Source organism: Lissotriton helveticus, chromosome 5_1, assembly GCF_964261635.1.
Source record: "Lissotriton helveticus chromosome 5_1, aLisHel1.1, whole genome shotgun sequence".
Classification (NCBI taxonomy): domain Eukaryota; kingdom Metazoa; phylum Chordata; class Amphibia; order Caudata; family Salamandridae; genus Lissotriton; species Lissotriton helveticus.
The window spans coordinates 1,268,739,969-1,268,756,976 of record NC_136065.1 but is presented as its reverse complement, the minus strand read 5'-3'; the positions used below and the strand labels follow the sequence as shown (position 1 = coordinate 1,268,756,976).

The 17,008-nt window shown below is 41.3% G+C and overlaps 1 protein-coding gene across 4 annotated transcripts in view; it reads right to left on the bottom strand.

Annotated features, from left to right (window-relative positions):
- Positions 1-9,485: 9,485 nt before the first annotated feature.
- LOC144755284 (uncharacterized) overlaps positions 9,486-17,008 on the bottom strand; it is a 173,851-nt gene continuing 166,328 nt past the window's right edge. For 2 of the 4 annotated variants that reach the window (XM_078644061.1, XM_078644063.1), the window contains one exon: positions 9,486-13,583. In XM_078644061.1, the coding sequence (XP_078500187.1) occupies positions 12,871-13,583 (713 nt within the window). In that variant the 3' untranslated portion in view covers positions 9,486-12,870. The remainder of the gene's footprint in view (positions 13,584-17,008) is intronic. The other 2 variants (XM_078644064.1, XM_078644062.1) reach the window with 2 other exon arrangements.

Genomic DNA, 17,008 nt, shown 5'->3' with positions numbered 1-17,008 from the left:
ATTGTCAGAAACTAATCCCTTCTTGTTCATTCGAGAAGTTTCTAGTGACCTCTGAGTTAGCTGGCACACACAAGTAATTAAGTTTAATGTACTCAATAGAGACATACTGACCTCAGTCGTATGTCAAAACTATGGTGTATATTATTCCAATGCGCAGAGCCTATCAGGGATATAGGAACTACACTACAGTGGTCCCTTTTTCATGGCTGCAGCAAGAATATGAACTAGCCCGGTCTGAACATTTTAGATATCTTCAGATTAGACATGCCTTGTGTGCGGTTGTGTGCGGTTCTTCCTAGGGGTAATGCACTCCCTGAGTCCTCCCCGCTCGAAGATAGAATTCTGGATGGCAATCTATCAGTGAAAGCCATATCACTTATCTACAAAAAGCTGATCAATAACATGACAGATCCCCTAATTCGCTTAAGGGCTAAATGGGACCATAATGTGGCGGGATTGGATGACGAGGAGTGGTTAACCGCAGTGGCCTCCCCTATGGAGGTGACCATCTCCTCCAGAATCCGCCTGGTGCAGTTAAAGCTTCTCCCTGTTTGGGACCCTGATGGTTAGCATGGGATATAGTTCTGATGGTGGCTGTGTGAGACAATGTGGGCTGGAGGGCAGCTTTATCCACACCCTTTGGGAGTGCACAGTTATCCGGAAGTACTGGGTGGCAGTGGTGCACCTGATGGAGGAGGCGTTGGGACAACAGATTGATTGTAATATTAAACTGGCCCTCCTGAATGTACGGGCCCTCCTGACCTGAACTCCAGGGAGCGCACATGGGTCACCTTGGGCAAAAATGGTGGCAAAAGAAACATAGAGTGTGGAGGGCCCAGAGCCAACAGTGTATAGCAGAATGGAGTAAAGATATGGACTGGTGTAGTGTCACGGAAAAATCCATATACGAAGCCAGGGGGTGCCCGAATAAATGGACGCAAATATGGGGGCAGTGGAATGTCCACAGGGGAGAGATATGTGAACCTCCAAGATCAGAAGAGAATATTCTCAGTGGGATCTGAATACGTCCAGTTGGAAATTGTCATTTTGTTTGGAGATGATCATGCTTTAAAGTATTACCTGCAGGGTACTAATGTATTGCCACTCTGTGAATAAGTTGATCACACATGTGTTAAGCCTTGTTTTCATTAAAAAGAGTTAATAAAAAAAAGTGTGTGTAGAGCTTGTTCTGTTACAGAATCAGGTTGAGGAAAGAGGAAACTGATTGATTGATATGAAAGGCAGAAACTACTTTAGGGAGAAATTTAGGATTGGTTAGAAGAACCACTTTATCTTTGTGAAGCTGAAAGAAGGGCTCTTGTATAGTTAATGCCTGGAGCACCAACTCTCCTTAGTGAAGTTATTGCTATGAGAAAAGCAACCTTCCATGAGAGGAATTGAAATTGACACCGGTGCATTGGTTAAAATGGTGGACCCATTAACCTTGTAAGGACTATGTTTAAGTTCCACACTGGTGTATGTGGGACTCTTGGTGGTATCACTCTTTTTAATCCTTCCATAAAGGCTTTAATCACTAGTACTCTGAATAGAGATAAGTGTTGTCTGTTTTGTAAGTATGTAGCTACTGCTGCTAGATGTAAGCAAATGGATGTGTAGGATAGTCCAGATTGCTGTAAATGTAACAGATAACTTATGATGTTCTGCACAGAAGAATCAAGAGGATTGATCATGTTATAGTTACAATAGATAACAAACTGGTGGTATCACTCTTTTTAATCCTTCCATAAAGGCTTTAATCACTAGTACTCTGAATAGAGATACGTGTTGTCTGTTTTGTAAGTATGCAGCTACTGCTGCTAGATGTAAGCAAATGGATGTGTAGGATAGTCCAGATTGCTGTAAATGTAACAGATAACAGATGATGTTCTGCACAGAAGAATAAGAGGATTGATAATGTTATTGTTACAATAGATAACAAACTGTTTCCAGTTTGCTGCATAACATGCCCTAGTAGTAGGCTTTCTAGCCTCTTTTAGGATATTCATACAGTCTGGTGATAGTTGTAAATAACCAAACTCTATGACTTCAGGAGCCAGATCTCCAGGTTAAGTTCTTTGGGATTTGGATGCATTATTTCTCCATGACTCTGTGTGAAGAGACTGGATGTGATATGCAGCTTTTGGTGTGGAATTACTGACAGCTTCATGGGGATGGTGAACTAGGGTAGACGTGCACATGTGGGAGCTATGAGAATCAGTATGAGGGATGTTTGCCTGAGTTTCCGAACCACCAGCGGAATGATTGGGAGAGGCGGAAAAGTATGTGCAAATATCCTTGACCAGTTCATCCATAGGGCATTGCCTTTGAGAGCGGGTGTGGGAACCTGGAGGCAAAGCGTGGATGTTTTGCGCTGTGGTGAACATGCCTATGTGAGGAAATGCCCATTCCTGAAAGTAGGGGAGGAGAACCTAAGGAGGAAGTTCCCACTCGTGGTTTTTCTACTTCTTTCTACAATCTGATTGTTTACTCCTGAAAGGTGCTCTGCCAGGAGATACATCTTGTGGTGTATAGCCCATTTCCAAAGGGCTAGTGCTAGGTGTGACAGTGGAGAGAGAGAGCCCCCTGTTTTTGTATATAGTACTGATGCAGGGCAATATACGGCCGGGAGACTAGATTGTAGAGTGAGTACCAAAAATTTATTGAGGTACAAGTTATTTGGGGGAAAAAGCAAAATAAATAAATAAAGCCAGTAACGGAAGTCTCCTCCGGTCCTGTTGCTTCTCTTTGGGGAATCAGCCTCTCGCGGGGTCAATGGTCGCGTTTCACTCCACGGACTCCTCCGCTCAGTCGGGCGTGCAAAAAGAAAAAAAGAAATTACGCCTTACTGGCAGGCCGCAGTCTTTAGGGTGTCTGGGAGGGGGACCTGAGGGATCACCGCTTTCTATGGGTTGTGGGGGCGAGGGATACCAACACCATGAACGGGATTAGGTGCCTAGCCCATTACGCTACGGGAAGGAACCCGCCCTGCTCAGTCACCACCCAGCGGGGATTTCTCCACCCTACCCCCGGAGCCCCGGAGCCGATCACGCACCTGTTTTAGCCACGAACCTCCGGGTACGTGGCTGGGCGCTGTGTGGGGAAAGCCTCCTGGCTCCTGGGTTGTCTTCTTCAGGTCGGGAGTAGCACCGGCAGCGTGGGAGGTTCTCTCTGGGGTTTCTTCCTGCCAAACTCGATCACCGGCTTCTTCCTGATCCTTGTTGACGACTTCCTGATGGGTCGGCTACCTCCTTAAATTGGACGAATCCTCCGGCCTGATGTCTTCAGGGGCGGGGCTTGGTGGTGGGCCGGCCCCAGGTTTAAAGGGCCAGAAGCCGGAGATGTCCCTGGTTCCGGGTTCCTCGCTGTCTCTGTCCGTGAGCTGTGAACAAGCAGAAGGATTTAACACGGGCAAGTCTCTGGTGCATTCCACGGGGTCAGATGGGGTTAAATCCTGACAAGAACATAGCTGTCATGTTGTCCTTGTGGACTAGGACAGCTTTGCCTATGAGGTGAGTCTGAAAAGCTCTGAGTGCTAGAAACACTGCTAGCAGCTCTAGGTGATTTATATGGAGACTCTTGTGCTTTAGACTCCACAATCCTTGGATTGTGTGATTCTGTAGGTGAGCACCCCAACCAGTGAGCAATGCGTCTGCTGTTAGTACTGTCGGTGGAACAGGGTTGATGTAGGGCTGCCCTTTGTATACATTTTGTGGGTTTCACCACTGCAGAGAGCGATGGGTGAGGGCATCTACCAACACTAGATTGGTCAACCGACCCTGCGACTGCTTCCACTGATTTGCTAAGCATTCTTGAAGGGGACGCATGTGAAGTCTTGCATGGGGAACGATAACGATGCAAGACGCCATCATTCCTAGCAGTTGCATGAAGACTCTGGCTGGTAACGATTGGTTGGGCTGAAACTAAGTGAGAAGAGACTGAATACTGAGAATTCTGCTGCATTGGGAGACGTTAGAGCTTTTTGTGGCTTGAGTGTGTTGGAGACACTTCTGGTAAGTGCTGGCTTTGATGAGCCAGTCGTCCAGGTATGGGAAGGCGTGGATGTGCTGTCTTCTCAGGTGAGCTGTGACTACTGCCAGGCATTTGGTAAATACTACTCGAGCAGTGGCGACTACGAACGGTAGTACTTTGAATTGTTAATGTTGATCCGCTATCACAAATCTGAGATATTAGCGATTAACGGGGTGAATTGGAATGTGGAAATATGCGTCCTTTAAGTCTAGAGTAGACATAAAGTTGCCCTATTGTAAAAGTGGGAGAACTTTTTGAAGAGTCACCATGTGGAAATGTCCTGACAGTATGTAGTGGTTTACTCCTCTGAAGTCCATAATAGGTCTCAAGGAGCCATCCTTTTTGGGAATTAGGTAATACCGGGAGTACACACCTGACCTTTGATATTGTAACGGTCTAGGCTATATGGTTCCTTTTAACAAGAGAGGCTGGGCTTCCTGTTTGAGCAGGTGTAAATGTTCTGGTGACAATTTGTGAGAACGAGGTGAAATGTTTGGAGGATTGGTGGTAAGCTCCAGGCAATAACCATGTTGGATAATTCCTAGCACCCATTTGTCTGTAGTTATTGATTGCTAAATAGGGAGTAATTGTAGGAGATGTCCCCCGACAGGTATTAAATGATCGGGGGAAGGATAGGTAAGTCACTGTTTGTTAGGGGAAAGGGAATTATGTGGTGTGGAACCCTTGCCCCTATATTTGCCTTTGTTCCCTCTGTATCTCCCTCTAAAGAAGCCTCTTGCGGAGGAAGATTGATTGCTGCCTTTGTACTAGGCAGGATTATTGTCGGACGCTGTGGTCTTGGATCTCCCACAGTAGAAGGAGCGACGAAGGAGTCACGATTGCCTGATCTACTTCGGGCATGAAGAGATGCTTTTTTATCAATTGGAGTATTTAGGATGGATTGTTGGGCTTCAGGTTTAAAACCAGAAATCCTTAACCTGGCGTTCCTCCTGAGTAACAAACTAGTGTTAATCGCTTGAGCTGTGGTGCCAGCAGCATCTAAAGCACATCTAATAGAGGAATTGGAGATGAGCTTTCCTTCCTATGCTCAATCCTGAGCTTTAGCTTTTTGCTCATGTGGGAGATATTAGAGCAATTGCTGCATTTCATCCCAATGCGCTCTATCATACCTGGCTAATTGGCGCTGGGTGTTGGCAATGCACCAATGACTTACTGCCTGGGCGGCTACACGTTGTATCAGAAACATAATTAGAGAGTCTAGTGGTAACTGCCCCTTAATAAAGACAGGATCAGATGGAGCAGGTTTATATTTTTTTGCCTATTCTGGGAGTGAGAATACGAGCACAAACAGGGTCTTTGAATACATCATCGGCATGTCTCCTCACGCCTTTTAGCATAGGGAGAGTCTGACTAGATCTGTGTGTACTACTCAAAGTTTTAAACAAGAAACCTCCTCTAGGGATTCTTTGTGTAATTGTACCCCTTGATATTCTGCAGCTCCAGCACGTAATTCTAAATACCCTACATTATCGTCAGGAGGGGAAGGCTTTGCAGGGTAAAGGTCTGGGTCATTGTCTGCCATTGAATCATTATTGTAGTCTTTCCAGGGATCTACAGGTAAATAAGTATCTCCATCATCATCATCATCATGCTGAGGTGGTGGGGCGTTAGTTGGTGTAATAAGTAAATGTTGTAATGCTGGAGAAGGTGGTGAATAAATGCTGAAGACGGAGATGAATGTGTAGAAGAAAGTGGTGGAGGAGGATGAGAAGGGTTAGTACCGACATTCTTCCTCTTTAAAGGAATTGTATAATGTATGTCCTCTGACTCAGGTTTACGCTTCTGAGGCAGTTTGGTAAGATGTCCTGTATCACGATTAATGTAAAGTTCCTTTTGTTTTGGGTCCGAGGTAGGATGTCGAATATCAGATCTTGCAGTTTCAAAGGAGCATTTTACAGTTTTGGCACCGAGGACTTGGGTGCCTGGTTGAAATGACTTTTCGGCGCAGAAGATTTGAGTTTTGAGGCTGTTTTCTATTTCAGTGTCGTGGATTTCGGCTCTGAGCAGCCGTCAGCTTTGAGCCCGAAGGTTTCGGCTAGGTGCCTGACTTTGGCTGACTCGATCCTGAGCCGGAAGGCTGAACGATGTGGAACCAAAGCCTTTTGTTTGGTCTGAATTGGATTGTGGGACAAGGGGTGTATGGTACTCACGGGACGCTAACCTTGCTATATGTCGTCTTCCATCTCGGAATCCGATTCCGGAATAGATACAGGTTCTTCCTGCTCCTCTTCGGCCCCTTGTGCATCGCATTCTTCTTGCTCGGATCCTTCACCGAAGATGCCCAGTGTGTATTCGATGTTCTGACTTTGCATTTTACGACATCGAGCCCGACTATCGTGGAGCATATTCTACACGTGTCACAGTCCTGTTCGTTGTGCTCCGGAGATAAGAACAAGTTGCACACTTAGTGTGAATCGGTGCGCGGATACTTTGCCAAGGGCAAAATTTAAATGGAATCTGTTCCATCGACTGCGAAGTGGACCAACACAGTTAGGCCAGACTGCCTTCTACAAGTCTTCTGATCGAAATAGGAATTTTCTTCGACCGATATGATAAACGGAGAAGTGGGATACGCGTTCAAAACAATACTGATGTGAGTAGAGTGGATTGCACACTGAGGGGAACCCGAAGAACGGTTTTGAACCGGAATTCAGCAATACACGCCCGAACCCGAAGGCGGAAAAAAACAATCTAACAATGGAGCCGATGCCCATGCGCCCTATCACCGAAAGGAGGAGTCCCCTTACCTTGTGACTGGAAAGACATCTTCGAAGAAAAACAACTTGCAAACATCCGAACCCAACACTAGATGACAGGAGTATGCAAAACATGTGATCTTCAGCTCACATACCTCAAACACATATTTATATATACATACACAAAGAAGAGTTTTGTTTCGACCCTCTTCCTCCATCGGTCAGTTCAACTGTTTCCAATCACCTCAGCATATAACGTGCAACAAAGGGTCTGCTCACCTTTCCCGTTGGCTTTCTTGCATTGTCAGTGATGGTATTTTGCTTGATCACATGAGCACATCACAATACCACAAAATGGGATTTGGATCAGCCCCATGTAAGTGAACGGATGGTTTTGCTGTTTATTAGTTGTTTGCACTTACCTTGATGACTTTCATCCACATTCTTTTGGTCGATCGTGGAGTATTTGGTCTCGTGGTTTTCTGACTGGATGAGTTTGATCCTGTGCACATCACGTCAAAGCAACAAATATTGTTGTTTTCAAAATGAATGGGGTCCTTTGTATTATGATTGTTCCTACATAGTTAATGGGCATACTGGTTTCAAAACTATTTTTTGTTCTTTATACCTTTATAGGTGATATTTTGTTCCCGGGTGGAGTGGCCCTCGTTAGGGCAGTATATCTGGCAGGTCCTGATGAAGGTGGCATCACATCTCTCAGCCACCGAAACGTGTCATCCATTGTTTTGAGACCATCCTGCATTTTTGCAGTTGTTGTCTTTGGTCTTTCCAAATACGTTACCATTCTGTAGTTGTGTCCCCAGATATTTCATGTGTGTGATGGTTTGTCTGGTTGTGTGCGAGTTGTTTTTGAATGATTATTGTGAAACTGGATTGTTTTTCTCTACCTGGGTTTGTCAATTAGTTGTATTTATTGTGCTGTGTTGATTTTTGTATTTTGTATTTATGTTGAAAATGAAAATGAATATTTAAAAAAAACATGTATAATTAGTGAATAATAATTTTGATAAAAGAAATGAAATAAAAGAAATATATTTTTACTAATTTTGTTAGATTTATTGTAAGTGGTTTACTTATTTAGATAGGATGCTCAAGTAATGTAGGTGGATTACATCCATTAAAAGGAATTTAGGTCTTGAGGGAGCTCATTGTGCTGAGTTTGCTCCTTCTTCAGCACACTTGAGGGGACATTTTTAATTATTTAGTATTGAGCAATGCATGGGGCTGCATGGTTCCCTGCTCTTTACCACTTAATCCTCCTAATCTCCCCTCCAACCACCAATGTGCGCCTTTTTCCCTTCGCTGCTTCCAAATAATCCTGGCTTCAAGAGCTTTTGTGTTAGATTTATTTATTTTTTCCTGTTGGTCTGGTAGCTTCAAACTGCTTCTAGGTTGCCCCCTTTCGTTCTTGTGCTTCAGACACACTTTTTAAAACTTTTAAATTTACTGTTCTAACATGGCCACATGCCAAGTTAGAACTGTAAATACAAAAAAGAAACAGCAGTAGGCACATGTCATGGTGTATGAGACTGCGTCAAACACAAAAAGGAGTCATGATGCACATGTGCCTGTGTCACGATGGAATGTACTGCTGGTTACCTTGGAATGGGTCTCCTTTAATCGAAAACCATTCCAAGATTGCCGGCTTTGGGTGCACATGCCTCTTGACCCACGCATTCTTGTGACAATGCCAACAAGCTTTTGGCAAATAGCTTGGGCTCTGAAAGTCAACTACTAGTGCCTGTGCTTGATATATTTAAGTCATCATTGCAGCTTTAAACTATGTCATCAATTCAATGCCAATAGTACCTTTTCCTTGCATGAATGAAAGTCATATTTTTGTGTGATGTGCATTAAAACTAAAAAGAGTTAATATATGTGTTCTAAGTACTCCTGCCTTCTAGTAAGCACCCTTACAGTTCTATTGCAATTATATGCATTTTCCTAAATGTATTATTTTTTCATTACAAGGATATGGCTGCAATTTTTAGTCAGTGCATGGTTTTCTTTTTTAGCATATGCTTGCACTAAAACATAACAAAATATAACCATGACATCAGCTTGTCAATCAGCCCTATTGGCTTTGCCAATGCTTTTTGTATCTTGTAGGTTTGGTAGCCATTCTCATTTGCTGAATTAGACAAGCTTGGCAACTTTTATGTATTCTATCACATCTTCTGACATATATTTCTGCCCTGCAACTCCACCTTTGGCATATAAATGCATTTCATATACTGTGTATTTCTTGTGATGTGGCTTTGTAGTGGCAGGTGCATTATATTTGCGGTGGTTTATCTCTTAGAGAATTGGAAATGCCATTGTTAACTACAATGACTAAAGCATGTACCTGTTTCCCGTCAGTGTATATATATTACGACCCACCAGCAGTGTTTGAGAATCATAGATCATCATTATGCTGGTTTCCAGAGAAAGGGTGCGAAATATGTAGAAACTGTAAAATGTAGCTAGTCCAGGAGCCGCTCTGCAAAAGGGAGTTGGAACAAGAGCTAATTCCTGCATGCACTGGGCAAAGTAGGTGCATTGACATTGATTGATAAAGACATGATGAAATATGGGAGGCTTTCTACAGGGAGAGAATGAAGAATGCGGATGCATTATTGATACCTACATTATTGATATCAACCTCCCAGCACAAGTTATCAAACTACTTAATTTCAATATTGCGGCACGTCAGTCTGTGAATAAAGAGACAAGAATTGATACTCTTGTCATTTATTTTACTCAACAACTTTATCAGTAGTTACATCCAGTTAGTGTATAAAAATAAAGTTCTCACTCATCAGATGGTCATTCGGAGTAAGCTATGGAACAATAAGCATCAACTGATAAAACTAATAAAGTACCTTTTTATTATTTGGAGTACATACTCCTGGTTACAAACTGACATGTCTAATATATGAGAGGTGACAGGTTGGGACAACAGAAAAAAGTATAACAAGCTATACTGAAAACAAAGGAGAGGTTTCGTCAACTTTATGGTACGAAGATTGAGTGCACACCTTATATCTCGAACATGACTGAAAGTGGAAAGCAAACTGAATGATGGATTCCCTTACTGATGAATGTCCACTCTTTTAGGATTAATGTAGGGGTCTCAAATTTATTGGATGAGGCACAGAGAGGCAATACATTGAACTGCTGCCATTCCAAACGCATGTGCACCTGAAGGTAGCTGCCAGTGAAGACGATTAAAGACTGGGAAATCTCTTTGGTTTAAAAACTAAATATTTATTTTAGCTGTCATGGTAGTTCTTCATTTACTGGTTTGCTTTCTTGCTGCAATTTTCTTGTGGCTATGTCGAGCCTCTCACACGCTATCTTTCTCTGCCTTTTCTCAAGTTTAAGCTCAATAATATGAACATTTATTCTTAATTTCATTTCACTGCTTTATACTGGGCCATCGCTGACACCACCACGAAGGTCTTTCCAGCTAAGCAGGGCGAGAAGCCTAAGCATTAAAAACAATGCATGGTATTCGCTAGGTTTGCAAAAATGCCAATGGAACTTTGCTCACAGGAAGACATTGGAAGTGTTGCTCTAGGGAGTTGAAACAGCATGTCTTTCCTTTTCCAAAATGCCCTGCTATATCCTGTGAAGAAAAGTAAATGAAAGCTACGTTATTGCCTGTTCACTAATGTGCTTAACAAGTTCTATAAAGTGTTCATTTGAGCTGAGCAATTCCGCTCCTACTCAATTTAGTTTCCCCTTCAAGAAAGCAATGCATCTCTCCACCTTTCTTTGTTTAAAAAAATCCACACATTCAATTACAAGTTAATATTCCATTGTTTTCTACAAGTTCTTGATCTGTGGCAAGTAAGAGTTTGGACAATTTCTAGAGAAGATTATCTCCTCAATGACTTCTAGCAGCCATCCTTCTGGGTCTCCTATCTGCGCCCTGGTAAATTATTTAAGTTATTGGACACTTATATAACTGATGATCCAATAAAGCTGTTCAATAGTGCTGTGACGAAAATAAACGTGTCTGCTGAACGGAACGAGCAGTGGTTAAACACCATGTTAAAGAAAACTACAGTGGATTTGAATTATTAAAAAAATGTTGACCCATATCCATATTTGTCCAAATTGCTGGATAGTCTTTGTGAACTGTCAGATGCTCCCTGGGGCACATGGCTTGCTTTATTGTTTTCAAACGTGGTTTAGAACTGGTAAAAGCCCTTAACTGTTCTTCCTATGATTAACTGGTGGTGTCCAGGGGGAGGTGGATGACCATGGTGCCAAAGTCCTAATAATAGTTGATCTATCTGTAGCCTTCACCACCATGAACCATACTTCTCCAAAATCAAGGTTATGTCTCGACTTTATAGGTCTAATACATGGCTGGTAAAAATCTTCATAGCGCATAGAAACCAGTCTTGCACGTTGCCAACCTTTAATGTTAAACATAAGAAACTACACTGAAGTGCCACTATTTCTAATTAACATGTCACCATTCTGTCAGTTTGCTATTTAACATATACATGCTATCCCTTAACCCCTTGCACGCTGATGACGAGCTGGGCTCGTCATAAGGTAGCCTCCTCGCACGCTGATGACGAGCCCAGCTCGTCATGTAAAGTGCGCTTTTGAAAATCTCAGCGTACGGGCGGAATTCCGCCCGCACGCATGCGGTTAAACATCCTCTCCATTAGGCAAGGGTTCACGTCTATATGTATGCTCACAACATTGAGCATGTTGTCATTCTCCATTTAAAATCCAGGACAGGGTATAACGACTTGAACTATTTTACCTTGTCCAAATGTCTAACTTTGATAAGGTTGTGGATGTATAAAAGTGTTTTAAAACTTTACACCAGTAAAATGGAGCTCCTAGTGACAGGCTAAGATCTTTTCTTTTAGGATGAAAAAAAACATGTTGCCGTCATGAAGTGCAAATGTCCCACCTGTGCCAAATCAATGCACAATTTAGCCATGCATGTTGACCAAAATTTACTTTTGCCGTTCATGCAGCTAAAAATCTAGCACATGCTTTTTCATCTAAAGATTTTCTAAAATATTTCTACCTTTTATAGATCCTCACCTGCATTTCTAAGTGATGTTTACTCTCATTTGGTAATGCCTTGATTATGATAATACTTTTTTGGTAACTGTTCCAGAAAAATGACTAAAGAATTAAAAGTTTAATCAGATTCCTGCAGCACACCTGATGACTGGCTCATCCAGAAGAGCACACATCTTCTGCACTGCTCAGGCTCTGCACTCCTACACTGGTTTCCAGTCTGCACATATTAGGATTGAAATCTATTATGAATATTAACCACAGTAATATGTATCAGAATTTGCCAGACTTCATTGCTTCTCAGTTTAAACTGGTAAAATTGCCAAACTACAATTGTGAAAATCATAGAGCCACCATCAGTAATAAGGCTTTCACTGTTGCAAAACTATGGAACATTTATAGCAGAGCTTTGAACCTAACCAGTCTTCAATTTAGAAAACCTAGCTTTTTTTATTAGTTTGGAGAAAACAAGAGATCTACTAAAAACGGATGGATTTCTCTTCCATCCTACCTATAGTGTATGCATCGACATGGTGCATACATGAGTATACACTCAGCAGTTAAGATGGGACATGCAGCAATTTTTGGTGGATGTCCATCATCTACCAAACTCTAAATAACCCCCTTAGTTGTGTACCAAGTCTTTTCTTACTATTAGGCATAATTTGTTTTATATTTCTGTCCGCAACGCTCCATCATTTGCACAAGAATATTTTTGCTTGTCACAGAATTACACTACTGGATTTTTACTAGGGTGAAAATGGATTAATGATAATGTCCTATTACACTGGTTTGCTGCTGTGTGCTATTTATCTTCCATGGTGCCAAGATGTTCCAACATATGTCTATGCTTTAAAAATAAATAGTAATATCACAAATCAGAAGTTGTTCAGGTCTTTACTGAGCATCTACTGATGGTAAGGTTATATTTTATTTGCTGAATTGTAAACCTCACTTTCACTCAAGGACAGTGTTAAAAGCTTCTTTCCCTGTCTCCTCCCTCATAATATGATCTAGAATCTCACATTGGTGGAGTTCAGTGTGATAAATAGCTAATTAACTGAAATTATATTTTCATGTCTTGATGCTTGTCTTTTAAATAGCCTCCTCCGTGGCTAAGTTGATGTTTCTTAAGATTACATTTCCAAGTGAACCTTTTGCCACATACAGTACATTTATAAGGTCTTTCGCCAGTATGTATTCTTATATGTCCTTGCAGATTACCTTTCCGACTAAACATTTTCTGGCAGAAAGAACATGTGTATGGTTTGACACCTGTGTGCGTTTTTTGATGTGTAGTCAAATTTGCTTTCCAAAAGAAACTTTTTCCACAATCAAAGCATGCATATGGCCTTACTCTTGAATGGGATTGCATATGTTTAATCAGTTCTCCCTTCTGACTGTAGATTTTATCACATTCCGTACATGCATATGGTGCCTGATTCTGCTGTAGGAGTGGAAGACTATTATGGAAAGGTGAATTCCTCAGATTACCTTTACCTTTATTATGAATCTGAGATATCCTGTCTTTGCTCCAGCCCTGATGTAAATTAGAATGTTCTGAATTACTTAAACCACTTTCAAGTTGAGTAGATTTCTCTCTTCTCATTTCCCAGTAACCTTTTGACCACACTTGACTTCTGGAGTGTGCTCCCTTTTGGCAGCTTTGCAGAACCTTGATGTTTTTTTCTGATGATGCCGGTCTGCAGGGTACACTTGGTTTGATGCATGGCATTGTTTCTTCAAAGTTCTTCTGCTCGCTTAGGTGCCTGTCATCTGCTGGATTGAAATAACAGTTAGTTATTGACTTTCTACCTAATACAAAATATGTTATCACTCAAATTAGGTATGTCTTTAGAAAACAATGCATGAATCAATCCTTAAATAATTATTTGAGCAGATGCAATAATATTCACTAACATAAATACGAATCAATTGTGATCAAATCTGGCAATCGTGGATGTGTGGGGATTATGTTGTAACTGGAAAAACTGTCATGGCTATGTTAAGATCTAAGCATATCAAACACATTGAAGTAATGCATGAAGCGTGAAGAGCTGAATATTGTTAATTGCTCCTTCAACAGAGGCCATGCTTCAATGAAGAGGAGTACCAACTTTATTGCCTTCAACTTTAGTTTCCTCCCTCCAGCTATCAGGCTGATCAAGCAAATTAAGAAGGGGTGGGCTAAAGGACTATGTACAAGCTTTGGTACAGCAAATTAAACTTCCCTGCATCTATGTTCTCACCGTCCAATTTCTTCAATCTTTGGAAGAATGCAACCAAGGGAGTTTGTAGTCTCCCCTTAATATTGAGATCTGCCACAGACATTTAGAACCAAAGGGACGCTGGATGCGGAACTTATATCCAACACTCAACTTTTCTAGAAGGTACGAAAAGCAGCCCTTGCAACTACTTTGCAAGTAACATCAAATTTGTTTCAGAAGCAAAAATGCTTATACGATCTAAACAAAACCATAGGGTTCCAGATTATGAAAGTTATAGAGATTTATCTCGAAATCTAAAAAAGAATGAATTAAAATGACCTTATTGTTGAAACTGCGAAAAACAGGACAGTCATTTGCACAAAGTCTTATGAAATACTGTATACAACCCAATCTTGAAGCTATTTGCAGACATATGCTCAAATTTACTCCTGTCAGGGCAGGAGTAAATCCCCATCCAGAGTGGACCTTGGCACGGAACACCCCCAAAATTAGTGAATATGTATAGAAAGGACTTTCTGCCTTTACTTTAACCTTGGAGAAAAAGGGCACTTTGCATAACTACTGAGTGGGAGCAGTTTGCACATTGTGTTTGTAAATCGGGCCCTTGATTTTCACTATGGACACCCTGAAATGTGGCAAGGTACCTCATATTTATATTAAGTGGAGTATGTGGCAGAACCAAGAACAAAAATTTGACTTAAGAAACGCATTATGCTTGTTCTTTTCCATCACATTTTCTTAACTGTAAAAGCATCAGAATGAATTACCTTTAGAGTCTTAACAAAGCATTTGTACAGATTCCATTTTTAGGTTGAGCCTGGGCAGCGCCTGCAATGCTCTGTGAGCCATGCTGTATTGGAGTATGAAATGGAAGTCCCACCCACTAACAGCCCATATTTGTCATTGGCTGGTGTCATTGTCCTTCGTAAATCCTGGCTTTAGATTTGTTGGTAGGTGTGTTAGCCCCTCCTTAGTACCGCCTTATCTTAATTCGTAACCTTCCATGAGGACTGGGCCTTTTACTTCGGTTATTACATGGTGAGTCTTTTTTCGACCGTAAGCACTATTTTCTTTAAGTAGTTTCTCCTTCTGCAGGCACGACATGCTTTTCTGCAACATTCAGCGCTCATGCATCCTTTCACTTTCTAAGCAGCTCGAGACAACGGCGGCTGCATCTTTGCATTGGTCTCGCATTTACAAGAGTTTGAGCTATCAGCATTGTAGATGACATAGCCTTTTATGTGTTAATTGTCAAACCATATAAATAATTTACAATGCCAATAGCTTAAACTTTTGCAAGTGCAAGACCTATTGCATTGCAAATGCTTGTTATTTGTGCCAGTAAGTTCATGAGACAGCCCCCATGCCTTGGGCAGGTTATAAGAGAGAGCTTTTGGTGGTGACTCCAGCAATAGGGAAGAAAGGCAGCTTCCCTGGCTTTTCAAACGCGGCGATAGTGTTGATGTAGGACTAAGATACATTGATAAAGGTATATCTCAAAGCTGGAAAAATTGGGAGTGTGAACTGTGGTGCATTGAGGCGAATACATGATGGCCTGAGTTTCTTCCTTTCACATTTGTAAAGTCATGCACACTCTCAAAAGTACAGTAAATGAAGCAGCCTAGTTAAGTCATCTGTTTAAATATTTGATTTGTGAGGAATAAAAAGTCACCTTCTTATGCCCTTATCTAATCTTTTAAGGTAGAAAACAGTTTGAGAAAATTTGCTTTACATATTCTGTACCACTCCCACACAGACAGTTCCATCTTTTTTGTTGCCTTCCAAAGCACCTACTTGACGGGGAGGTGTTTTCACAATTGACTATCATAGACTGAATGACCATGAAGTTTTCAATCTCACTTGTTTCGCCAAGGCAGGTATAGTGCACAATGTTGAGTAGGGCATGACGTTACTAGCAATTTTCAGCGGAGGTGCTAAACGCTGAACAGTGGTTCTCAGAAAGCCTGTGATTCTTATAATGACACAGTCCAAGCATTTCACAGCATGGACACATTAAAAAACATTTTCAGCAGGCCGGATACGCAAGAGATAAAGTACCCCTTTACTGCACATTATCAAGATATAATACTCGAAAGCCTGGAATTCCTGTATACAAACCTGCCTCCAATTTTCTTATCACTGTCCAGTTGTGTTATTGTTTCCTCTGTAATATGAAAATTGCATTGGTACTCTACTGTAGTAAGTTATTACATATAAATTGTGATATCACTGACTGCTGAAAGATCCAGCAGACAGTGTTTAAAAGAGCTAAAAGAAAACTGGCTTTACAGTAAACTTTTTCCTAATCTTTCTATCTTGACAATTCACAGGTATGAATTAATTAAAGTGATTTAAAACAGTGCTGAGGTTTGATACAGGTAAGCCGGAATCTGCATGTTAATCATACCTTCAAAAGGAAAAAAGTATCACAGACACTGACTTACATTAAATTGGGCAAGAGTATGTTTGTAAAAAAAATCAAGCTGATGTGTTTATTTTCACAGTTTAAAGTTCACATGTATTGCAACCCAAAGATGTCTATGGAAGGATTGAGAGACCTAGGGTTTGACTAGGTCTTGAGGGGAGGATGATGGTGTGACCATATACCTGTAATAAGTAATGGAACTCAGTGTGACTTGCAATACCTTTTATAGTAGAGTTAAAAGGTATTTCATTTCTAAAAATAAGAGGACATTTCAATTTTTAAAATGGTCCTTTCCTATAGCGCTTCATCCATCACTTCTGCTGTTTCTAAGGAAGAAAGGCTGGTTGAGTCAGCCTTACCAGGTTTCCAATTTATGGCCTGCACATTAACCTCATTCTAGGATTCTGCCTTTGACTTTCAGCATTTATAGAAAGAACAGAATTGAAGTGTGATTACAATTCGGACAGTATAATTTTGCCATACATAGCTGATGCTTTCAACAGTGCATCTCTTCCCTTATGCATTTTTATCATATTAAATCCATGAAATAC